General features: G+C 50.1%; 1 protein-coding gene across 17 annotated transcripts in view; it reads left to right on the forward strand.

Annotated features, from left to right (window-relative positions):
* Nucleotides 1-23,733, forward strand: part of UBE3B (ubiquitin protein ligase E3B) — a 59,236-nt gene extending 35,503 nt beyond the window's left edge. For 7 of the 17 annotated variants that reach the window (XM_009426192.5, XM_009426191.5, XM_009426195.5 and 4 more), the window contains 10 exons: nt 3,827-3,946; nt 8,214-8,390; nt 8,507-8,617; nt 11,043-11,180; nt 11,502-11,567; nt 13,367-13,425; nt 16,900-17,082; nt 17,557-17,668; nt 20,475-20,567; nt 21,618-23,733. In XM_009426192.5, coding sequence (XP_009424467.2) covers nt 3,827-3,946; nt 8,214-8,390; nt 8,507-8,617; nt 11,043-11,180; nt 11,502-11,567; nt 13,367-13,425; nt 16,900-17,082; nt 17,557-17,668; nt 20,475-20,567; nt 21,618-21,809 — 1,251 coding nt within the window. In that variant the 3' untranslated portion in view covers nt 21,810-23,733. 17 annotated transcript variants of the gene reach the window in all.
* Nucleotides 23,734-26,183: the final 2,450 nt, after the last annotated feature.

Consider the following 26,183-nt stretch of genomic DNA (forward strand, 5'->3'; position numbering starts at 1 on the left):
CCAAAAGATAGAACATTCTTCCTCATCATGAACTGTGCTTCTCTGTAACTTCTACCCTTTGGTCCTTGAACAACCCCTAAAAGTGGCTTCTTTTATCTTCTGTGATCTGTTGGCAGCTCCCGTTTGCATCTGGGGCTTGTGTTTTCCAAGTGTAGTATCCTTAGCCTCTCCACCTTGTCTTTGTTTGAAATAGGCTCCAGCCTTCATCTCCTGGGCCTCATCTGGTTTGGTGGTGTCTGGTTTAAAATGCAGCCCCTCCTCCTGGACCCGCGTGTCTGTGAAATCAGCCTCTGACCATTGCATTCCCATAACACATCGTCTAGACCCTCCGCTCTGTTTCTCTGTGGTTCACGTGTGCTGTGGCCACTGGAGGTGCTGCACGATATTTTAAATTTCTGAGGGGAACACAGTGAGACACCACATGAACTGCTAGTTCAGAGTAGTTCGTGGTTTCAACATGAGATTGCACTACATTCTTTTTAATGATGTTTGCAAAGCTGGCTTGTAAGAACAAAATAAAAATATTTTATATTTCAAAGTATGTGCATTTGTAAAATACAGCAACTGAGGTCTTAGGACATAAATATTTGGGACCTAACTACCTAGTAAACAGGACTGCTAGGGATTTCTTTTGGCCTAGGAGTACCATGAAAAAAGTTACTGCAGTGACAGAGGTGCTGTGAATAAGAAAGTTTGGGAACCGCTGAGATAAATTGGAATGACTTTTAAGTCCAGGGTATATAGTAATCCCCCACATTTTTTTTTTCTTTTGGGAATTTTGCTTAAATATGTCATCAAGGTTGTTTGTCCTTAGTTCATAAAATGTCCTCCCTCAGGAAAATGGGGCCCTCGTCATCTCCTGCCCCTTCCTGCTCCGTGATTGCAGGTCCTGGGGGAGTATCTAAGGCTTGGTGTTTTCAGAGCAGATGGGCTGTCTTGTTGCCCCTCCGCCCATCTCAAGCTTCAAGCTCCCCTTAGTGGCATGTGTGCTGCCCTCTGCCATTGAAATATTCTTGCTGGAGTACACAGGAGGGTAATAGGCTCTCTCTGCTCTGTTACCGTTATACCATCTGCCCTAAATGTTGAACCTCTCCCTTGTTCTCGATTTCACTATAATGCCTTTCTTGTTTTCCTTAACATTTGTTAAAGCCTCAGCTCTGCCTGGCTCACGTGCACAGCACTTCATTTTCTGCACCCTCTTACATCGCTTTTACCTGTTTATGTGTGACTCATCCCCTGGCTGGCCCTTAAGTCCTCTCTGCCTTTTGTGTTTACCCAGAAGGCCTAAGAGGTGTGGAGTGGGCAGAGGCTTTGTAGTATGGGGGCTGTGTCTGGGCTTTGGATTTCATTCCATCCCCCTGCCCACCAACTGTGTAGCCTTGGGTGAGTAAGGTCTTCATCTGTAGAATGGGGAGAATGATCCGTACCCAACTGTCCACTGCAGTCGCTGAAGTTGCCCAGCCCTTGCAGCCTGGATAAGCTTGCCTCAGACTTTCTTCCATGCCCCATAGAAATCCAGAGCCCTGTCCAGGCTTTCTGTGGTCACTTCTGTCTCTTTAGTTCTGTTTCTGTGTCTTCTGCTATCTCCACCCCATACTGGATTGACCCAGATGTAACTCGCCTTCCGCCTGTGTATCACCAAACAGCACCCCTTCAGGTGGTCATGCCAAAGATTTGGGGTCATAGGAAGTAGTTGTGTCACAAACTACACGACTCCACATGACGGACACCTGTTCTCAAAAGTCCTACAGTTCCCCTGCCATGGAGGGGAGAGGTAGGAGCACCCTTCATTCCTATCACCAGCCTCCCTCCCTGTCTCCCCAATCTGTCCCCTCTCTTCTGCATGGCCCTGGAACCTCTCAGGGCTTTTGGTTCTACTCAGAGCACGTCAGTCCTGTCAGGTCTAGATCTGTCAACCAGCCTCAGTGAGATGCTTCACTGAACAGTAGTTTCTCCACTCAGTACCATCCCCTTTCTTCTTCTTTTTTTTTTTTTTATTAAGACAGAGTCTCGCTCTGTCGCCCAGGCTGGAGTGCAGTGGCGCGATCTCAGCTCACTGCAAGCTCCACCTACCGGGTTCACGCCATTCTCCTGCCTCAGCCTCCCGAGTAGCTGGGACTACAGGCGTTCGCCACCACGCCCAGCTAATTTTTTGTATTTTTAGTGGAGACGGGGTTTCACCGTGTTAGCCAGGATGGTCTCGATCTCCTGACCTCATGATCCGCCCGCCTCGGCCTCCCAAAGTGCTGGGATTACAGGCGTGAGCCACCGCGCCTGGCCCATCCCCTTTCTTCTTAAGGGGCTGTTGGTCATTGCTTTTTTTGTTACAATCATATTTGCCTAATAGAGTTAACATAATAATTAAATGAAAATGTACTAGCACCCACTGGTATATAGTATTTCCTGTTGTTGTTACTATTATTACTGTTTTTTTTGTTGTTGTTGTTTTGAGACAGAGTTTCACTCTTGTTGCCCAGGCTGGAGTGTGATGGTACGATCTTGGCTCACCACAACCTGCGCCTCCCAGGTTCAAGCGATTCTCCTGCCTCAGCCTCCCGAGTAGCTGGGATTACAGGCATGTGCCACCACGCCCAGCTAATTTTGTATTTTTAGTAGAGTTGGGGTTTCTCCCTGTTGGTCAGGCTGGTCTCGAACTCCCGACCTCAGGTGATCCGCCTGCCTCGGCCTCTCAAAGTGCTGGGATTACAGGCGTGAGCCACTGTGCCCAGCTGTTACTGTTCTTATTTGTATTTAATAAAGTTCTTGACTTTGGGGGAGATTCCCATTTTTAAAAAAACAGCTGTGGTTGGATTTATGTATTCATTCAGCTGACTTGATTTAAATGGTATTAGGGTGCTGATTCTTGAGCCCAGGATGGGGCAAAGAGTCATGCTCTTTCTAAATAGGTTTAGCAGAATCTTAAGAATAAGGAGAGAGGGTTCCTTTCAAGCAGTAATTGAGAAATATTACTGGTGGGACTGTGGTGGGCTTGAAGGCACAGAGGAGGCAGGTTGAAAGGTCAGGGAGCTTTATACTGTAGGGTCATTTTTAAATTTTCTGACAGTAGGAAAAGTTATCTTTGAATTATTTTTGTTCTTAGGATTCATAATATTGATTTTCCTTAAAGCAGGCACAGCTAGATAAAGAAGGCTCTGTAACTTGTTCTGCCACCAAGTTTTTATAGTGGATTATTGACTGAATGAGGAGGATTTTCTTTTTTCTTTTTTTTCTTTTTTTTTTTTTTTTTTTTTGAGACAGAGTCTCACTCTGTCCCCCAGGCTGGAGTGCAGTGGCACGATCTTGGCTCACTGTAACCTCTGCCTCCTGGGTTCAAGTGATTCTCCTGCCTCAACCTCCCAAGTAGCTAGGATTACAGGTGCATGCCACCACACCCAGCTAATTTTTGTATTTTGTATTTAGTAGAGACGAGGTTTCACCATGTTGGCCAGGCTGGTTTTGAACTCCCAACCTCAGGTAATCCGCCCACCTGGGCCTCCCAGAGTGCTGGGATTACAGGCGTGAGCCCCCACGCCCAGCCTTGAGGAGGATTTTCTCGTGGGCCATTCCTAGCTGGACCCTAGCTGCAGCCAGACCACTCTTTCCGGAACGTTTTTTGCTTGTGTATTCAACAATATTTCTAATTCCCACAAGTGTTCCAGGGAATGCTTCTGTTCTCACAAGACACTTCTAACTGGTAGCACATGTTAAGGCATCCCATTCTGCTTGCATCTCATCTAACTTCAGTTTCAGTCATTTTTGCAGAGTGTTTTTATGGAATCGTCAGTTTGCTGACCCTGTTTTCTGATCCCGCCTTTGTTCATTTTAGAGAGTTCTACTGTTTCGAACCATGGTTACCAAGGAGAAGGAGAAACTGGGGCTGGTGGAAACCAGCTCTGCCTCCCCGCATGTCACTCACATCACCATCCGCCGGTCCAGGATGCTGGAGGTGAGTGTGAAGCCTATGGAATCCTACCACAAGGAAGTGGGCCCTGCAACATGGAAGCTCTTTAGTGGACGGTCTCTGGCTTTTGAACTGTTCCTGTTACTCCTTGATCTGAAATTAAGGCTCTGGGAGCAGGAAAGGGGTCATTTGTCCTGTTGACTGCTCTGAACAGCTGCTTGGTTAAACATGTTCTCATTGCTGGAGACCCAGCAGTGTCTTCCTTTACCCCATGAGAGCTAGAGTATCCTGGGCTAGAGCATCCACCTCTTCATGTCCCTTTGAAATGAGGACAGGAGCTGCCAGTCACAGCGGCTGCACTAACACTCTCAGGTCTGTGCAAACTCCATTTGTCCCAGCAGGCACTTTGCTGAGACTCTCAACTGTGATTGTAGTATATAAGTGGAGTGGAGGTGTTACATTTACTGAGTTATGTAGAGAAATACTTTTATCACAGAGCCAGAAGTTCTTTGTAGACAGAAACTTACAAGATACCACTGAAGTGACCCACCTGAGCTAAATCCGTTGTCTGGAACTACCACTATACGGTGACTCCATGTAAATTAGAGATAGGTACCCAGTCCTCATATGTCAGAAAATTGTCATAATACATTGGTTTTGTTGGTACAAGACCGTGCCTCCAATCTGCTGGAACATGGTTGTCATAAACTTAACTACCTACGATGTCTGTGTTACCCATGCCACAGCCTCCCCTGGGCTTGTATAGTGCACAGCCTACCCATACATGCTCATCCTGCCAGCAATAGAATTGGTGACTGAGCCACAGTCCCCATTCCCTGGAGAGGCTTGGCTTCATTTATTTGCCATGTTTGCACTTCAGACCTTTTTATCACACTCCAGCTGCAGTTCCCCATGAGCCTGTCCTGTAGTGTAGGACAGTCACGGGATCCCCTGAAGTATGTGGCCAGATAGCCACCCCCACCAGCAGATGGCTTCTGGCAGCAGCTGTTCCTCCTCACGTGTCTTCATTTTCTCCCTCGGTGCATCGTACCTTGTTTGTGTCACTCCTTACTGGAGAGCTTGTTTGAGTGCCCCTGGCCACTGGTGATCAATGCCGAGAGCTGCTAGGAAGGCAGTGTGTGCTGAACAGTGGATGTTTCTGACATTCTTCAAGGTAGGCATAAGGAATTGAAGGGCCCACTGGGCCCTGCAGGCCATGTGAAGGAGTAAAGCTGGCTGAGTGGGTCTCATTACAGGAGCATTCTGTTTGCGTGCTAGACATATAGAAATAATCTCCACTTCTGCGCCCTCCTGTTCTTGAAACAGCCCTCTTGGTCTGTGTAGCTCTACTTGAGAAAAATAGCCCCCACGGGTGAGTTGATAAATGGCAACTGACACCCAGCCTCAGTGTTGGGGAGCAGTTGGAAGCACGTGCCTCCCCAGAAGAGGCCACCGCCACTCAGCTCCTCCAGGCCTGCCATGTGACGAGGTGGGCTCCATAACACTCTGAGTTTTTAAGAGAAGGCCAAAATTCAGATCTTCCATGTTGTGAACTAATTGAACTCTGTAAAGTGCCTAGAAAGTCAGATAACACGTGTCTTTCCACCAAATTCAACCTGTGGGCCACCCATTTGCAACCTCTGCTTTTGATTCAGAAAAAGCCCAATTGTGTGGTAGAGACTCCCTTTCTAGCACTTTCCTCTGCAGACCCAGATGCATCTCCCTTGTCTCTAGAAATCCTCAGCCCCACTACCCATCACGCCTACCCAGACGTGGCCAGCACCCACCCATGGGAAGAGTCTGGGGTGGTATAGATTGCAGTATCTCCTGAGAGTGGCAGAATCCACCGACTCCCTTCACAAATATCATTGCTTATTGGAAATTCACTTGACATCCCAGTTACTCTGGCCCTACTTTTTAAAGCATATCCCTCAGGGATGGCAAAAGAGATGTCTGTCTTAGGCTTTAGGCAAAGTCCCTTTTCCTCTTTACTTTCCACTGGAGAAGGGGAGAGGGTTGTTCATTGTTATCCCAGTTGCGTAATCTGGTGGCTTGGTTATTAGAATATGAGAGCCCAGGGGCCTTTGCTGGATTTGGACACAAGGGGGTGTCAGTAAGCTGATCTCAGGCTCATGCTCTCCTGGGCATTGTTTCCTTTTTTTATGGTTAGTATTGAGGGCTATGCTTCTCTATTAGGCTTCCAGATATTAAAGTCCTGTAGGAAGGCTCTTCTTCCCAGAGGGTGAGTTTGGGCTGGAACTCTAGTATTCAGAACCGGAAGGATCCTCAAACATACTCTTACCCAGTCCTTTCCCCTGTCTCTGTCAAAGGCAGAACCGAGGCCAGAGAACTTCAGTCAAGGTCACTTGGATATCAGTGATAGAGCTGGGCCTGGAAGCCAGGCATCCCTTTTCTAGCTCAGTATTCCCTGTGTGTGCATGTTGAGATGCAGTGAAGAAGAGGAACGCTGACTCACATTCACCTCCCAAGAGGCATGGATATAATCCTCGCACATCCACGCCAGTTCCCAGAAGGCAGGAAATGTATCACAAGAGGCAGTCCCCTCTAAACGTTTAAACGAAGAGGCTGGTGTGGAGCTGATCAAGCAAGACTGAGATTTGAATCCAGTAAACGCTCCTTGAGCTAGGCCATGTGCCACGTGCTTTCACATGTACCATCCCATTTCATCCACATAACCACAAACGCATCTACTAACGCGTGTGAAGGCTGGGGAGGCATAATTTTAAAGCAGGTTGGAGGAACTCCTGCAGGCAGACAGGAACTTGTTGGAATTCTCCATCCGTTCTCTTCTCAGTGCCAAGATAATTATCTTAAATTTAGGCAGAATGGTTTAAATGCTGTTACAGCTGCCTGGTGACTTCCTGTTTCTCCCTTTTGTCATCTAACTTAATGATTCTCAAACTTTATGTACATAAAAAGTCCTTCTCAGGTTTGCCTCCACAAAACTGCGCTCCTGTTCCCACATGTGACTTAGGGGTCTTGAGAGGTAATTTTCCCTTGCCCACGAACTTTGAAGCCTAACCCCTGAATAAGATTCAGGGGCACCATAGGATAGTCCTTTGGGGATCACTGGGTGAACATGGCAGGAAGGCAGCAAGGGTTCCCCAAAACAGGTCTCGCCACACTGGCATACTGCTCGTTTGCTTTGTGATGAGGGGACCAGACGGCAGCCGAGTGGATGCTGTGGAGACAGCCTGTCTAACCTGCGAAGCATGTGACAGTGTTACAGTTGTAGCTGAAAGGGAGAAATGTGGCATGGCCTTCATAGGACAGCAGGGTTGATTGGTCACTTGTTCCATCACAGTGTCTGAAGACATCAGTTTCACCTGGTGATGGGGCCTCTCAAGTCGGGCCAACAGACTCTTCCCTGGGCCCTGTGCTGTTCAGCACTGTTTTTATAGTCACTGCTCTGAAATAAAAACCTCAGCACCCCAAGTACTAGGAATGCATTAGATGATGGAACCAGAAGCCAGGAAGGCCTCAACAGATTAGAATCAAGAGACAAACTAAACAGATGATTTAGTAGGAGAACTCCAAAGTTGTGGTTCTGGGGCTGTGCATGTTGAGGTCTGGATGGAGTAGATGTGCTGAATGGCTGTGTCCTAACAGAGCTGACCACCAGCCAGAAGTCCAGGCCCAGCACCACCCCCACATCTCGGTCTCTGCTCCCTGCGTTGGTCCCTGCCATCCACCTGCTCTGCTGCCAATAGAAAGATCTGACAGAAAGTCAGCCCTGTTACTCTTTGCCTAAAACTTTCTGCAGCTCCCATTACCTTCAGGATGTCCCCTAAATTCCTCAGCATGACTTGCAGGCACTTCATGATTGGGAAGGCAGCGGGAGATGAGGGGTGATGGGTAATTCTTTTCATTTTACAGTGTTCTGTAGGTTTGATTTTTTTTTCTTTTTTCTTTTTTTTACCATGAGCTAAAGATACTCTTAGCATTGAGAGAGAGAGAAATGTATCTTGTCCCGGTTTCTTTCATCCTTTGTCTGATGGCCAGGAGCTTGTCATGACTCATTTTGTCTAACTTCCCCATCTCACTGCTCTGTCCCCTTGAGGTCAGTCTCCCCTTGCCAAGGAGTGATACTGTCACATCCCCAAATGAATCTTTGCTTTTAATCAGCGCTCCTTCAAAAGCAGGTGAGAACGGCTCCTGTCATGCATCCACGTTTCATAATTTGCACATTTGGTAATGATGCTGGGAGAGCTTCGCACAGAGGAGAGGGAACCCCGAATTGTGTGCATAAGGCTTTGGGCTTCCTAATGGGCTGTAATTCTGCTCTTGGCAGGACGGCTACGAGCAGCTTAGGCAGCTCTCCCAGCACGCCATGAAGGGGGTCATCCGTGTGAAGTTTGTCAATGACCTCGGGGTGGACGAAGCAGGGATTGATCAAGATGGTGTTTTTAAGGAGTTCTTGGAAGAGATCATCAAGAGAGTTTTTGACCCAGCACTCAATCTGTTCAAGGTATTTAAGGGGAGCGACAGCAGGGCTGACAGCAGCCAGATTCAAGAAGTGAAGAGCTGGGCTTGCTCCTTGCAAGGCACTTGACCTCTGCCTCTCCCCGTCTTTTTGCCTTGCAGACAACCAGTGGGGATGAGAGGCTGTACCCCTCACCCACATCCTACATCCATGAGAATTACCTGCAGCTCTTCGAGTTTGTGGGGAAGATGCTGGGGAAGGCTGTGTATGAGGTAGGAACGTTAAGAAACAGAGAAATGTAAAATAAAATGTTAACGGTACCATGGGCTTCTTCACATACACATATGTGATCAGGCTTGGCCATGTAAACTGTCACTAGGATACAAGCGAGGACAGGGGCAGGAACCAAGGTTTGTTGTACACCAGTGCTAGGTACTTTGCCTGTGGCATCTCATCTCATCCCATCGACAGCCCTGTGACGGGGCTGCCACTGTCCTGGCTATTTAAGGATGGGAGACCTGAAGCTTTGAGGAGTCACCTGTCCAGAGTTTCGTTGCTAGTTAAGTGGTAGAGGTGGAATTTGAACCCAGGCCGGCCCAAGTCCTAAGGCCAGCCCTCTTCTTTCCTGAGGCATGAGGAGTGATGTGCAGAGCCAGATGGCCACACGGAGGCTGGGTCCCCGTTGTAGGAGGGCAGCATTTTGTGGAGTTTGATAGTTTTAAAATCTTGTGTTGTTTGAGTGAGTGCTTCCCAGCGATGGCAACAGGACAGGACCAGCTGTTCCTAGTCAGCCGTGTGACCATGTGCCTTCAAGTTTCTTTAGTTTTTAAGCCATGTTCTCGCATCAGTAGAGTAGAGATAAGAAAAGCCACATTCCTGGGTTGCCGTTAATGGTAAGTGAGGAGGGCCTCCTACGGTGCCCAGCAGCTGCTCACACCAGGTGGATCGGAGCAGTCATCCTCACCTTACTAAGAGGAAGTGAGTCTGGGTTTCCACTCTGTGGCCTGATGGGGTCAGGGTGATGTGGCCCACACAGCTCCTGTCCATTGAAACCCCGTCCATTGAAAGCCAAGGTGGGACCACCTTGAGTGGGAAGTCACCGCCTGTTCCTGGGGAGAGTCCTGTTTCCCAGGAGGAAGGAAAGCTGCAGCACAAGCCCAGCCAGTCTGTGTGGCCTTCGCAGCGGGCTCCAGAGCTGCAGGGACCTTGCCTGGGTCTCAGGCTCTGCTGAGCTTCTGGCTCAAGCACGGAGGAAGCGAGCCACCTGGGCAGCACTCCTCGCATACCCCAGGAACCTGGAGAAGCCAGATGCTTTCCAAACAGAAAGAGCCAGCAGCTGGGCCAAGCTGAGAGGGAGGTCTCAGGGCCAAACTCCTTTCACTCTCGAATAATCCATTGTTCTCTCTGTCTGGAAATAGTCTATGTGCACGGGCCTCAGTCCCTGGCCATGATGGAATCAGGTGGCCTATCTGAGCCCCTGCCCAAACACCATCCAGTCTTCCTTGTGCCCTCCAGTGATTTGGGTCCTGGGCCCATTCTCTGTGCCTCTGTTTCCTCATCTGCATAATAGAAACAATTTCTCAGTTGATTTCCATTGAAAAAGTTAAAAATCCCATTAGGACCCACCCGAGCACATGGCATATGTTTTCCTTTAAACACGTTGCTGTGATGACACTCAGAAGAGCCTGGGCCACCTGGAAAGCATGGCCTCCTGGCTTCTCTGAATGTCATGCCATTTCCCAGGCCTCGCCTCTGTGTCCTTTCCCTCCCTCACCTCTGACAGTAATTGTGCTGACGAGAGAAGATGGGACCTGCTAGGCCCTGCTTGAGGAGTGGCATGGATTAACTCATTTACCCCTTACGGTCCTCTGACAGGCGTCATCAAGTCCGAGTGACTGTCCCCTCTCAGCCTCTCCAGTCCACATGTCTCTCTCCACCCTCCTGCCGCTACCCTGGCACAGTCTGTCGGCGTTTTCCCCTGGCAGCATGCCACAGCCGTCTGGCTGTGTCTGCCTCCTGTCTTCCTCTCGCCAGCCCATTCCCCACATAGAAGTGCAGCTCTGTCCCTTCCCTGCTCAGAGCCCTCTGGACAGAATCCAGCCTGCAGCGAGGCTTACTGGCCCTCCCTGACCTGGCCCTGCATCCTCATTGGACATAGCTTCCATTGCTTCCGTGCCCTCCATCCCTGGAGTATGCCTGGGGCCTCGTACCAGTGCCTGGCTGGCTCCTTTAGGCCTCACTTAGCTGGCTTTTCCTCCCGGAAGCTCCCCAACTCTGCCTTTGGGGGAGAGCTTATCCTCTGTGCTCCTCTGGCCCCTGCCAATGCCATGGCTGCCCTGAGAGCTTGGGGGTGCTGGTACTGTGCACGTTCCATCCTCTTAACTGAGAGGCTGGTGCTGCCCCCCACTGACAGGTGAGACAGCTGAGGGCCCCTGGCTTGGCAGCAGCCCAGCTAGGATTTAATCCCTGAGCACTGTAGCTCCAAACCATGTGTCCTGACCACTGCGCTGTCCCCAGGAGGCACTCAGTTGTATTTGGTAGAGGATGGGGAGATACTGCCCTCCGGATTGGAAACTTAGGAGGGGCCTGGAAATGCCGATGGCACCCCTGGGCCATGTCTGCACCCTGAGCCACCCCGATCCAAACACTGCATCAGAATCCTGGCTGATGGACAGCTCTGCTTCTCTGCTCTCCCAGGGAATTGTGGTGGACGTGCCATTTGCATCCTTCTTCCTGAGCCAACTGCTTGGGCACCACCACAGCGTCTTCTATAGCTCGGTGGATGAACTGCCTTCTCTGGACTCCGAGTTCTATAAAAACCTCACCTCCATCAAGGTGAGCATGGAATGGTGGGTGAGCTAAGCCGAGCACTGGTGTGAACTCACAGCTTGCGAAGTCCCAGAAGGAGATGGCCTGTCCTCTCTTATTGCTGTTGCTGTAGCTGCTGCAGGCCCCTCACATCCCCCTGTGGGCAGTCCCACTCGGGGCTGATCCTCACAACCTCCTTCCTCAAAGTCACGAATGACTTTCTTTGCGTCAAGCTGTTCAGCAGCCATGGGTGTTCCCAGCACCAAAGCAGCGCCTCAAGGGAGGGTTAAACCTCTAAGCACATAGTGCTCCATGGCCCTAACACTTTCCCCTTCTCTGTTACATTAGCGCTATGATGGGGACATCGCTGACCTGGGCCTGACGCTGTCTTACGACGAGGACGTCATGGGTCAGGTAGGTCCGCCCTTTGGCTGAGCTCCCTTTCCACTGCCCCCATGGGCTCCTGAGACCTGCCGTGTTATTTGTTTTCCTCAGAAAGAGCCCCAAGCTGAGGCTCTGTCTGGTCCCTTGTCCTCCCCACCCCTCGCCCATCCTCCTCCCCTCTTGCCAGGAGGGAGGGCCCCCTCCTTTCCTTCCCAGTTGACCTGGCCTTTGAAGCTTCCCGCAGAGACCCTGCTTTCTTATATCGCATTTTAGGGTAATTCCCCATTTGTAACATGGCTTTTCGTTACCATGGTGAGGATTAGCCGTTACAAATGGAGGATTATGTCTTAGAGAAGGGGAAGATGCCACCTGAGAAGCGCCTCAAGCTCAAGCAGAAGCCTGTCCTTGTTCATTCTCAGCATACAGAGCAGAGCAGGGAGCAGAGACCCTGGTCTCAGGGCCGCAGCACGTCTCCTCCCACGGTTCCTTCTGGCTTTTCTCTGTAGCAGCCTCCGCCCCCTTTGATTGTGTCCTGGTGGAGGTCCCTGCATGAGGCTCTGGGAGTGCAGGTCCAAGGGCCGCTCAGGAGAAACCACGCCATGAGCTTCTTAATGCAGAGCCGACTTATTAGACTCGCGCTTGGGCACCTCAGAACCCCCAGTCTCCCTGAGCCACACTTTCCATATCCATTTGCCAGATGCGAGTCCTGGATGGGCCCAGTCTGTAAGCACCGCTGGGAGCCCTGCGTGGCCTGTCCTCCTGAAAGGCCCCTGGGCAGGCTGGCACGTGAAGGCTCTGAGAAGCCTGTAAGGAGGAAACCAAAGTGGAGCTGAGTTAATCTCAAGCTTCCCTAAATCCTGGGACACAGAACTCTTCTTTGAAGGAAGGAAAGAATGCTGTCTCGCAGGATCGTTCTCTACAGAATAGCTCACGGGCAGGGTGTTCCTGGAATCAGGGGAAACCTCAGGCTGGCTGATTCTTAAGGGCCCTTTCAGCTTTAAAACCCACTGGTGCCACCTGAGATGCTGACAGCAGTGGGACTGGGATCAGTGTGTTCCTTTCTAGAGCTGTAGGGCTATAGAATCTTCACAGAATTTCTATTAAAATTGGCTTCAAATGATATGTCCTTTGATTTTTAGGTGATCCACGGAAGTGTTCTTGAAGTTGAAAGAAGCAGTTGATTTTACAGAGTTTAAAATAAATCTATAATCAGATGTTGAGGCTTTATCCTGACATAATTTTTCTCCCGACTATAAAGATAATGAAACTTCTAACAAAAAAAAATTAGCTCTAATATGAGCAAAAGATGAAAACGCAAGCTGCCCGTAATGCCAGTGCCCACAGGGTGCCCGTGATAGTGTGTTACCTGCGTCCTTTGAGACTCTTTCCCGAGTCTCCCTTTCCAGAAATGATGCCATTCTGTGCATGTTGTTACATCAGTGGCCTTTTTTCACCTTTTTAGTAAACGCACATTTTCATCATATTGTTTAGTACCTGCACAGTATTCCAGGGTATGGATGTACCAGTGTTTATTTAACCGTCCTACTCTGCTCTGAAATGCCAACACATTCCCCTCCATGACATCCCGAAGTCTTAATACAAATGTTTGAACAAGGATTGGGTGAGAAAAAAACCTTTTGTATTGATCATGCAGGGTCTGCTTGTTGATATTTCAGCCTTGACTTTTTATGAGAAAGGATGGTTCCCAAGCATGTGCCATCTTAATTCCATCATTATCATGGATGTTTGTGCTGGGCCCTCTCATCTCTGGGAAGCTTTATTTCCCCATTAGAGTCCTCCCTATTAATTACTCCCATCTTCTCCCCCAGCTTGTTTGCCATGAACTGATTCCTGGAGGGAAGACCATTCCTGTTACAAATGAAAATAAGTGAGTATAGCAATTAGGTTTTTAAGGTCACCACTTGAAAAGACTTCATTCTGACTCTCTGCGCTTATGTTGAGAATTTATTAAGATAGATTGAAGTAGAAAGAGGCCATAAATATCATAATGGAATTTACTGGTTACAGTTCATAGGCCAGAATTGTATTAAATTCAATTTGCGGCCGGGCACAGTGGCTCATGCCTATAATCCCAGCACTTTGTTAGGCCGAGGCGGGCGGATCACGAGGTCAGGAGTTCGAGACCAGCCTGATCAACATGGTGAAACCCCGTCTCTACTGAAAATACAAAAATTAGCTGGGCGTGGTGGCTCATGCCTGTAATCCCAGCTACTCAGGAGGCTGAGGCAGGAGAATCGCTTGAACCTGGGAGGTGGAGGTTGCAGTGAGCCAAGATCGCACCAGCACACTCCAGCCTGGGCGACAGAGTGAGACTCCGTCTCAAAAAAAAAAAAAAAATTGATTTGCAAAATAAGAATTGACCATTTATTTTTTGCAGTAGCACTTCTAAGGTCAGAGGCACCCAGGCCATGGTGTTCTTAGGAGTTTAATAACGGCCCTAGATGCTGACAGATGGATTCTGAGCCATTCAGCACACTGTCCTGAACCCAGAGGGCACAGAGGTGGAAAGACACCTTGGCGGGGAGGGGCAGATCATTTTGGATGATAGCACGTGGCAGTTGTATAAAACAGTGTTCTTGAGAAGACACCGTGATGAATTCAAATGCCACAGACGGAGGTCCTTAGACATGGGAATTGGAGAGACTCTGAGGCCCAGCAACTATTGTCACAGATAAAGGGGTCTGCAGAATCTATCATAAATGTCATCCTTTTTGGTCCCTAGAAGCAAAACCTCTCAGTGCATGGTCTCCACTCGGCCCTATTGTCACCTAATTAAAACAGTGGAGCCTGGCATGAGAAGCAGACATTGGCCCCCTTGTCAGTTTATCAATCTCCCGCCGCCAGGCTCAGTTGAGCATTTGAACTGTTAATTGGAGCATCAGTCTCTTTAGTGACAAGTGAGGGCTCAGTCCCACCTGGTGAGTCATTTGAATCAGATGCACGTCACAGTCCAGTGTTCCCAAGCATCATGTTCCTCTCGGATCAGGTGGTTCAGTCAGTCTGCAAGCTTGGGACTTTTTTATTTAGACTGTCAGAAACGTCAGGAGAACAGACCCTGTTTTCATAATGATTGAAATACACCGGCCTTGCTCCTTGGCCACAGGGCATTAGTTTGAAAACTTAGAAGGAACAAAGTGCAGATTGGGAGGGACTGCCTGGAAGAGTAGAGAGGGCCCAGCCAGGGCCAGAGAGAGAGCATGGTAAGTCCTGCCCCTGCCTGCCATGTAACCTGTAGCCATTCCTTTAGGGGGGTGCTTGTAGGGCAATGTGTATAAAATACCTTCCTGGGTGTCAGGCTCAGAGGAGGGCTTAAATGACAGCAGTGATGTTTACCATCCTCAGATGGGTGACGTGTCACATGGATCCTGCCACCCCCTGAGAGGACACGCATTGCCAGGTGTTGCAGCTTGGGGGTGACGGTAGGTAGTCACTCACTCTCCCCACATAGACACTGGCTGCTAAGTAGAGCGCCCAGAGGAGGTAGGTGGGAGCAGGCTGTGCTGGAGGGAGAGTCCTGTCCTGCTGGGAAACCTCCTATGTGGAAACTTGTTTCACAGATTCTTAGCATTTATAGCATAAAGCCTCAGGTCAGGGTAAGGATACTCAGTTCTGCATACTAACTCAAAAGGCCTAGCAGTGCCAGTTTCTCCCTCTTTAGGGGTGATACTTGATCTTGCACTTTATGAGTGTTGGATGTTTCCCATACTCTCTTCTCTCGTATCTCCCTCTCTCCTTCCCTCCCTCTCACCTCCTCCCTTCCTCTCCCCCTTTCTCAGTAAAATGGAGCAGTACTCGTCACCTGCTTCAAAGTATACCTGGAAGGAGGAGCAATGATAGGAAAATCATATTTGTATGTATTAATGTACAGGTTTGCTGCTGGAAAATTTTTTTAAACAGGGATATTTTTGAGATTACTAAAGCTTTAGCATTGTAAAACATTTATTTGGACTCTACTGATTTGGAATTGGTGAGAGTCATACGTGGGCCGGGCTCAAGTTCTTTGCTAAGAAATCAGTGATGCAAGGCTGGGTGCGTTGGCTCACACCTGTAATCCCAGCACTTTGGGAGGCCAAGGCAGGTGGATCACCTGAGATCAGGAGTTGAAGACCAGCCTAGTCAACATGGTGAAACTCCATCTCTACTAAAAATACAAAAATTAGCTGGGCATGGTGGCAGGCGCTGTAATGTCAGCTCAGGAGACTGAGGCAGGAAAATCACTTGAACCCAGGAGGCAGAGGTTGCAGTGAGCCGAATCGCGCCATTGCACTCCAGCATGGGCGACAAGAATGAAACTCCATCTCAAAAAAAAAAAGAAAAGAAAAAGAAAAGGCCAGGCGTGGTGGCTCACATCTGTAATCCCAGCACTTTGGGAGGCCGAGACGGGCAGATCACCTGAGGTCAGGAGTTTGAGACCAGACTGGTCCAACATGGTGAACCCCATCTCTACTAGAAATACAAAAAAATTAACTGGGTGTGGTGGTGCATGCCTGTAGTCCCAGCTACTTGGGAGGCTGAGGCAGGAGAATCGCTTGAACCCGGGAGTCAGAGGTCGCAGTGAGCCGAGATCGCACCACTGCACTCCAGCCTGGGTGACGGAGTGAGACTCTGTCTCAAAACATCAATAAATAAAAAGAAAAAAGAAATTAGCGATGCTAGCAAGCCTGTTGGAATGTATGTAACCTGTTGAGAGGATTATATGCTTTATGCAGTTGTAGTTGAGGGCACTGTGTTCATCAGAGCAGACCCAGAGACCCTCTGCTTGGAACCATTGTAAGTTGCTCTGACTTCCCAGTTGAGTCCACTCCTAGCCCAGCTGCGTGTTTAAAGCATCTGCAGGTCCGCCTTGCCATAGCATTAGACTGTTGATCCAGATTAGCAAGGTTTTGATTAAAGTTTTGACATGAAACAATTTTTTTCTATTTTAAAACTTATTAGAGGACTGAATGGTATCTTAATTGATTTATGTCCAGAAGAATGAGATTAAATGAAAGTCCAAAAAGCACCCTTTGTACTAAGAAGGGCCCCCTTCTTACCTGGGGAATGTCTCCTTGTGATTCCCGACATAGTGGGGGCTTACCCCGAGGTGTGACCTATGGGTTTTGGGGAGGAGTGAATGATGCAGTGCCCTCAAAGGCTTGATGGGTTCACAGTGGTGTATGGTGTGCAGTTCGTGAGTGCTGTCGTCATTGTCGCCATTGTCATTGTTCTGATGAAACACTCTGGTACTATTTGTGTTTTTTGTAAAATGGTTCAGAAATGACTAGACTGTCTTTCAGCCCATTAGTGACAGCCTGCCCCGTCCTGTTAATTGTCATTGTTATCTCTTCCTTGTTGGCAACAGAATTAGCTACATCCATCTGATGGCACATTTTCGAATGCACACTCAAATAAAAAACCAAACAGCTGCCCTCATTAGCGGATTCCGTTCCATTATCAAACCCGAGTGGATCCGAATGTTCTCAACTCCTGAACTGCAGCGTCTCATCTCTGGCGACAATGCTGAGATTGATCTGGAAGATTTAAAGTAAGAGGCGGGTGGGGGGAAGGGTGAAATTCCTTGGCCTCCCAGAAAGCCAGCTGCTCCCTCGCTGGGTTCCTTTTAGAGGGTTGTTTTAGGAGCCTGTCTCCAGAACTCCTTCTCCTCCCTGGACTGGCTAGACTGCTTTGGATTAAAAGCTTGACCACTTGTCTGCCTAGAGATTAAGAAGTGGAAGCAGGCCTGAGGACTGGGGGTTCTCTGAAGCTCTAGGAGATGGGGTCAGAGGATCTGGGGTTGGCCTCTGCTTGGGAACAGCAGGGCCAGCTCTCAAATTCCCCACCCTTTTAGCTTCCCAGGGAGATAGAGTTATTGAGGCATGAACTTCTGGCTTTAAGAGAAATTAGTAGTGTTCCCCAGGCCTGCCAGAGTGGACCGTGCCAGCTGTCTGCATGACCTGCCTGCCTGTCCATAAGTGCCCACGCTACCACATTGCTGAGCCCAGGTCTGTATTGCTTTCAGGAAGCACACAGTCTACTACGGTGGTTTCCATGGAAGTCACAGAGTCATCATCTGGCTCTGGGATATTCTGGCCTCCGACTTCACACCGGATGAGAGAGCTATGTTTCTGAAGGTATTTTATTTATTACCTGTGCATGCATGCATGTATTCTCATAAACCTGGAAGGCCAGTTGATGTAATAATTTACGCTGAAGAAACTGAAATTATCAGGAGGACCTCAGATAGTCAGCACATCCTCTGCCACAGGCAGGCCTCCCGGTAGGCCAAGCAGTAACCAGAGAGGGGCTTGAGGGGCACGGCCGAGCCTGCTGTGTGTCCCTGGCTGCAGGGACAGGCCTCCTGCACAGGTGGGCATACCTGTTGTGCTCGGCACTCCGTCCTCCCCTTCACCTATGCTGGCCTTGATAACATCTTTTTTCTTTATTTCCTTTCATTATAGAAGTAAATGACCCTCTGCTTGGAACCTTACCTTAGGAAAATACAGATAAGCAAAATATTAAACAATTGCTGTTCCTCCAGTATGGAATTGTCAACTCTCTACACTCCTACTCACCAGGGACTATCTCTCTATACCCATTTTCTCAATAGCGTAAGACACACATACACACCCACAGTGTCCCAATAAAACACACACAATTGCTTAGGCTGATATCAAGATGTATTTTTGCAAATAAAGTGGCTGACGTTAACTGGTTCCCCAGTTATGGTGTCTGTAAAAGTTGTAAATGTTCAAAATATTCCCCTAATGCCATTGCATTGTTTTTTGTTACTGACATCAGCAGTGTGTAAGTATTTCCTAGGACGCTGAATGGCACACACGCTTCTCTGTGTATGTGTTATATATGTGTATATTTCTCTAAAAATGGGATCCTATCATTTCCCACCAGCCTTCCTACTTGACAGAATATCAATGAACATTTTGCCATGTTCTGGTGGTAAATTTAGTGCCTTGAAATGTTTTCTTTTGGAGGTTTGGGCTTGAACAATCTCATGTGGCCTCATCTGTTGAGGCAACCTGGACAGTGTCACTGGCAATTAAAATGACAGCTGGTTTCCTCTCTCCTGGGTGGTCATTCTGAGGAGAGTTTATTCCTGTTGAAGAGGCCCTCACGCAGTCCAGCAGATAACACAAATGCCCCACATCCCCACAGGTCTCCGGGGATTTAGGATGGGCAGGCAGACAGAATTCCAGAAGTTGATTCTGGGAGAATCAGTTCAGTTTTCCCAGAAGTGCCTCATGGGCAAAGCAGTTTCTGCCGAGCTATAAAACGGCTCACGCTGGCCCCTCCTACAGAGGAAAACCAGTGTCTCATCATTGTGCAGGTGCTGCCCCACAAAACAGGTGTGTTTGTGTCTTTGGATAACCTGTCACCAAACCTACAGTTCCTTACCCATGTGCCTGCCCTTTTGTGCAGCTGCATACAGGCCCCAGAGTCAAGCAGAAGAAATGTAACCCTTGCCCAGGAGTGGATGTGACCACGACCACGCTTCTCTTAAATGTAAAGCAAGCAGAGCATCCAGGGGTTTCCTGTGTCCTCCGCCCCTCCCCGCTCGCAGGAGCGGGAAAGCTTCCCTCCCTCCTTTCACCCACCTGAATTTGCAGCGGGCAGACCTGAGCCGGCCTAAATTGGGATGCACAGATACTTCTGTGTCTGTCCCCTTATTCTTAAAACAGGACTAACCACAGCCCCGACACACAGCATCCGTAGAGTGATTGGATGAGGTTGCATTCAGGGAATGCTCATCACAGTGTGGAAACACAAAAATGCTTCCTGCATTGATGCTGCTATGGTTTTTATAAATAAAACATGTTAGAATAGGAATAGATCTTGTTAATACTCTTTTTAAAACTTTTTTTGATGCCCGACACACATAAACTGTCTTTGGATGGTCTCAGGAATCTCACAACCATTTATAACAGACCCAAACCCTCAAATTGCCCCTGAGTTTTGGAGGACGGCTTGATGATGTAAGTGACAAGCCCCTGTATCCCCTAGAGAAGGGAGAACATTCTTGGCTACTGTTGAGTTAAAGTGAATGGTTTCTTGGGACACTCCTGTGCAAGTTTATCACTTAGATTTCCAGGCTGGTCAGATGCCTCTCTCCAGGCACGAGCTAGCACATTTGCGGGAATAACGCAGGGGCTGCCGCTTGGAGAACGCCGGGAGTTCCCAGGGGGTAGCAGGGAAGTGTGGCTGGCTGCCCACAGGCCCCACTTGGGCTGCCGGCACCTCAGCCTGCTCTGCAGCCTCACTGGCTCTGGGGCCTCATTTTTGTCAGTGTGCTGAGAGGTTATTAGTCTCTTGCACAGGGTCCCCCGGGGCCCCAGCACATAGACCACTCTAAATCAGCAGGCCCAGGGCTCAGGTGACTGCACCTGTGCAGTCCCCTCTGCATGAATAAGGAGCCGGCAGGATGCCAAGTGCAAGGCCAGTGAGTGCGGGTCTCCCGGGCTCCCTCTGTTCGCACCACGTGCAGTGGGTGCCACCAGCCTCCGCCTCGCCCTCACCGTCTCCCATGTTCTCGTCACGTGGTCTCTGTGGGAGGGTGTCAGCTGCTGCTCTGTTCCTCTTAACAATCCCACAGGAGACCTGCCTCCCGGGGACGCCTCACCAGTGCCCTGGCTGGGCATTTGTGCTGTTCCTACTCTGCAGTCACACGTGCTCTCACAAGTGGCCAGTCGCACCTGTTGGGTATGGGTTTCATGTGTCTTAGTCCCCGAGAGCAGCACCCTTGAGAGAGATGTACGGCGTGTGCCAGTTTTGGGGCCAGATCCACCCCGCCACCCCATACGGCTGGCTAGACAGCAGTTACAACACGGTAACAGACAGAGCAGACACGTGCTACACAGCTGCAAGGGCCCGTCCTGGAAGAGCAGGAGCCTGCCCCGTCCCCACTGACCCTGCTTTGTGTTGCAGTTTGTGACCAGCTGCTCCAGACCCCCGCTCCTGGGATTCGCCTACCTCAAGCCTCCATTCTCCATCCGCTGCGTGGAGGTGTCGGACGATCAGGTACCCCCACGGGGTGGGTGGGGAAGAGCCAGCCTTGGGCAGTGTTCCTTGACTTCCCTCTTGGTGGTTGTCTGCTGTGCCCACTGTGCAAGGCCCTTATCTAGTCCATATCTCAGCAAGGCAGGCAGCTGGACCCCTCAGAGCCAAGTGAGGAGGGCCCCACAGTTCTCACGGCAGGAGAACCAGCCAGCCCCAGAGAGACTGCCCACGGACTCAGCCCTCTCTCGGCAGCCCCTTTCTCTTTCCTTCCTCAGGGAAGGGTACCTGGAGTGGGGGTGGGTACGTGCTGTTTTTAGTGGCGTCTGGCCTCACCGGGGCTCCAGATCTGAGGCAGCATGGGAGAAAGTGAGAGAGTGGGCTCAGGAGGCAGACAGGCGCAGACTCGAATGCTACTCCTACCCCAGCAGGCTGTGCACGTCCAGGCTCGCTGCTTCATTTCCTCATTGGCCAAAGGAGAAGGAAAGCCTTCAGGGTTATGGAGCTCTGTGTGTCTCAAGCCTGGCCCACTGTGGGTGCTCAAATGAGAGTCCTACTCCCCATAAAAACCCAGTGGCCGCCTCTGGGTGTAACTGCCTCTCATGATGCAGTTTGAGCCGGTGATGCCACCTTGTACAGGGAGCTACACAGTCCTCGGCCTCCATGCTTAAGGGAAAGTTGGCCCAAGTCATGGTCTGCCACCGGCCACAGCACCAGTGAGGAGGGAGGAGTGCATTCAGAAATGTTTGGGCACCTAACAGTTTTTACAGCATTCTACTTTTTGACAATTGGTTAACCAGTAATTCGCTGTGAACCGGAAGGCCCCATTTCCAAAAGCTTACTTAGTGCAGGAATTCTCTGTGCAGGCCCCAGGGAGAAGGGGTTCCTTCTCTGGAAGCCAGTCGTCTTGTGTCTGGGGCTTGACCTTGGGTAGTGGTGCCAGGGCAGCGCCCTGCACTCTGCCCAGCATCCAGGGACTGGCCAGATCCCCTCCCTGGGCTCCCTGGCCTTGGCATCTGCCTGGGCTCCCAAACTAGGCCCTTCCCAATTCAAGGCCACGATGTGTGCCTTCAGGACACCGGGGACACTCTGGGCAGCGTCCTCCGGGGCTTCTTCACCATCCGCAAGCGGGAGCCAGGCGGCCGCCTGCCCACCTCCTCCACCTGCTTCAACCTGCTCAAGCTGCCCAACTACAGCAAGAAGAGCGTCCTCCGCGAGAAGCTGCGCTACGCCATCAGCATGAACACGGGCTTCGAACTCTCCTAGCTCCTGTCCCAGCCCTGCCTCCAGGGCTCCTGGGCTGCCAGGGACCTTCAGCTCCCAGAGGCAGTGTGGTCCCTGGGAATGTGACCAACATGCCAGGTGACGTTGGCCCCTAGACCCTCTCTATAGCCATGAGACTCCTTGTGGCCTCAAGAACTTTAGACGCCCACGACAGCACTACACAGCATCTCCAGGTGATGCCCAAGGCACAGGGCTGCAGAAAATAAACCTCCAGATTCCACCAACACGGGTCCATTCTTCCTGGTGATGGCAGAGGGGCTTCTTTTAGCTAGTTTGATCTTTTGGGAGTCTGTCTTTCCTTAGCCGTCTGAGTGAGCTGTGTATGAACAAGTCCCAGGAGTTCCAAGAGTCTAGAGTGGTTTTTGCAGCATGGGTCTGAGTGTACAAAGCCTACTGTGCATGAGATCCTCTCCTTCCGTTTCTGAAATCTCTTACTCAGGTAAGGCCTCGCCAAGCCTCTATGCACCCCACAAAGTTTCTGCCTCCATGCCGTCCACAGCGCCTCTTCCCAGACAGCCAGGCCCATCTGCTGCCCAGGGAAGCGCAGGCGCCTGCTAGGGACGCTATGGACACCGCGAGTCCAAGGCGCTGCTCCTGCCTTGAAGCCACGCGCTCCACGCTGCGGCCCTCCCACTTTCTGCGTCCTCAGCGGGCTGAGCTGCCAGGGAGCCTTCCCGGACCTGTTCCCGTCCTATGCATTCACATTGGCATCCTGGTTTGGGAGAAGAAAAACAATGGCCCTTAGCAGCAGCCCCGTTTCCAGAACGTGCTGGCTGTTACCCAAAGCCTGCTTCTCCCGCGGAGGACGGCTGCCTTTGACCCTGCTTATTTGTCTCACTGGTTATCTAATGAGGAACAAACACTAACCTAAGGTACACATCCCATCTGGGCGGTGGCTTCACTCCTGAGTCTGCAAAATCCCAGGAAACTTGGGTCTTGCTGCCCATCCTTCCTCAGCACAGGGAACCCGGAAGCCCGTTGCACTGACAGAGGCTCACACCCTCTGGGTTTTTTTTTTTTTTTTTTTTAACTTCATTTCTCTTCCAACCCATTGTGTTCCTCTGCCCTCATTCTTTACCTTTGTTGTAAGAACTTCAGCTCCAGGGAACTGAGGCAGAGGCCCTGTTTGTGGTCTGTGTTGACAGCCACCCACCCTCTCCCACCTCATGCTCCTGCACCTACACCACCAAGGTTGATGCCAGATTCGAAGCCAGGAAGGCCCAGTCCCTCCTCTGCTCTCCTCAAAGACGCAAAACATTTTCCAACAAGAGCTGTCACAGTGGCAGCAAAGCAGGGGCCACCCATCTCCACAGTCCTTCAGAGTTTCAGCTGCATCCGGGTGTCCCACCCAGGTCGAGCCCCCAGGCTTCTGGAAAACAGTGTGTGCTCTACTTTGATGGAAACATGGCAAGGAATTTAAAGACAGGAATGTATTAATATTATTGAAGGTGTGTTCGTAACCTCTGATTCTGTGGACTTGCCACTTTCTCCAAACGCTCGGTTCCTTTGAAGATTTCTTCTGAACGTGTGTGCGCACGCTGGGCGGGTTTGTGCATACATGCGGGGACCCCAGACTGTCAGCACAGGGAAGATGGATCCCATCCTAATTTTTATCACCTGAAGGTTGGAACCAGTGAGGGACTGGGAGAGAGTGATTTATAAGCACCAATATCAACTTCATGTGGATTTTTGACAAGGAGGGGTAGTTTGTAATTTCATTTAAATTCTTTTCAGCAGCTGGAACTATTGCACTATCTGAAACACTGAATCTCCTTTTGTAACTGGTGTTCACTGACACCTTGATGGCTCTTGATGGCTCTAAAAAGTTGTAGGATTTTTTGTTTTTGTAGCTAACTTATGGATTGAGATGTGATCAAAGGCTTTATTAAATTTGTACTTCAGCATATGATGGCTGCGTTCTGCATTTCATTCCGCCATATGCCTGGACCGTTCACACTTGGGTATCTGGGCTTAGGGAGCATGTAGGCTTCCACAATGGAGGGAAGATGTGGAGGGGCGCAGAGCACATGTCCTCGCCTCCCCAGCCAGAGTTCAGGGTTGTTGGCAATCTGTCCTATTTGCTTCCAATTGTGTTTCAAGAAGTAACACATTTCAGATGAGCACCCTCTATGGGCCCATCCCTCTCACCCACTTCCCAGAGGCAGCTGTCACCATAGGTTGGGTGTATATCTTTGCAGTCCATGTTTTACACAGTAATATTCTTTTTTTGTTTTTTTGAGATGGGGTTTTGCCATGTCACCCAGACCAGTCGCGAACTCAGGGGCTCAAGTGATCCGCCCACCTTGGCCTCCCAAAGTGCTAAGATTACCGGCATGAGCCACCATGCCCAGCCAGTAGTAACTTTCAAAAGTGATCAACGGATGTTGAACAAACCCAGATAAGTGTCTGGAGTGAAATTTTACAGCTACTTCTGGGTGTGCCAGGCGTTGTTCCCTTAGTGAGGATTGCACTTGCTGTCTCCCCACAGGACACGCAGCCCTTCTCACTGCATTCCCCAGCAGGTTTCCTCGGCACCAGGAGCCCAGGTCAGACCTGCCAGGTGTTTGCCCCGCCTTGGTGCTTCTGTCCTGACCCTCGGCAGCTCTGATGTCCCAGTGGCTTCTCGCTGCTCCCCTGGCCTGGGAAGCCCCTGAGGATCAGAGCACAAACTTGGCTTGTTAGGATCCAGTCAGGAAAGAACCCTGGAGAGGCTTGTGGCCTCTCTGGAAGTCAGATGTCTCAACACCCAAGAAGAATTCATGCATGCAGGCGTCCTCACAAGGAGCGTTCATGTAACTAAAAGAAAAAACAGTGTAACCACCTGCCTCCCCAAAACACACATCGCCAGCCTCCAGTGTGAGGCACACCCACCTAAAACTAAAGCTTTATTCTGTGACATTCTGGCTTTTGTTTTGTTTTGTTTTTTTGAGATGGAGTCTCGCTGTCGCCCAGGTTGGAGTGCAGTGGCGCGATCTCGGCTCACTGCAGGCTCCGTCTCCCAGGTTCACACCATTCTCCTGCCGCAGTCTCCCACATAGCTGGGACTACAGGTGCCCGCCACCTTGCCTGGCTAATTTTTTGTATTTTTAGGAGAGACAGGGTTTCACCGTGTTAGCCAGGATGGTCTTGATCTGACCTCATGATCCGCCCGCCTCGGCCTCCCAAAGTGCTGGGATTACAGGCGTGAGCCACCGCGCCCGGCCAACATTCTGGCTTTTACTTACAAGTTATCACTACAAAGAGAAAGGATGTCTTTATAACCAGGAAAAATAAGTGAGTTTTTAAAATTATTTAAATGGAAATATAATTGTAATATGCTGACAGAACTTGCAAGTGCCTAAGAATAATTAGCTGGAACAGAGTTTGAGAAGCGCTGGTCTCCACTCTTCTGACAGCAGCAGAGCCTGTTAGCAGACAAGGCACTGCTGAAAGCCATAGGGTCTGGACAGCTGGGTTCTCGCCAAGCTTGGCGAGTAAATCCAGGACCCCCTTAGGCCTCAGGCTTATCTCCTGGAAACTTATCAAATTGGCCAGAGTGGCCGGAGAACTGTGGAAGTGGTTCCTTCAGTGCTGTTTTCCAAGAAGCAGAGCGTGGGCTCTGGAATCGCAGAGACGTGTGAGCAAACCCCAACCCTCCACTTCCTGCCCCACGTGGAGGGCAGCCTCCCTGTGTGTTCCTTATCTAGAACACAGGAATCTTGATGTCCCCTCCAGAGCACGTGAGGATTAAATGCAGTTACATATAACGCACCCAGCGCAGCACCTGGCACCAAATACGCATCCGTTAGTCCTCTTCCTACATTTCCTCAGCTTTCACTTTAAGAAAACAGGGCTGCCCATGACGCTGGAGATCAGGCTTGGATTAAGCTTCCAGAGTGGCTCCTGCTGCTGCTGATGATCCCAGCAGGGTGAGGAGAGGCTGGATGGAGAGCAGTTATCTGTTGCACTTAGGCAAGATCGGAGGAAAGTCACATTCCCTCATCCACACTGCCGCCTCTGAGGAATCGTCTGAGTGGCACAGAACAGAAGCAAAGTGCCTTTCAGCCAGAAGGATCCAGCCAAGGCGTTTCCAGGCCCCCGTGGCCTCAGAGCACCTCACTGTGCCCCCTACACTGCACATACAATCACTTGGACTGTGATTCAGAAGAAGCTGCATGGCCAGGCTCGGTAGCTCATGCCTGTAATCCGAACACTTTGGGAGGCTGAGGCGGGCAGATCCCCTGAGGTCAGGAGTTCCAGACCATCCTGGCCAATACGGCGAAACCCTGTCTGTACTAAAAATACAAAAATTACCTGGGTGTGGTGGCGTACACCTGTAGTCCCAGCTACTCGGGAGGCTGAGGCTGGAGAATTGCT

The sequence above is a fragment of the Pan troglodytes genome, chromosome 10 (genome assembly GCF_028858775.2).
Source record: "Pan troglodytes isolate AG18354 chromosome 10, NHGRI_mPanTro3-v2.0_pri, whole genome shotgun sequence".
NCBI classification, from domain to species: Eukaryota; Metazoa; Chordata; class Mammalia; order Primates; family Hominidae; genus Pan; species Pan troglodytes.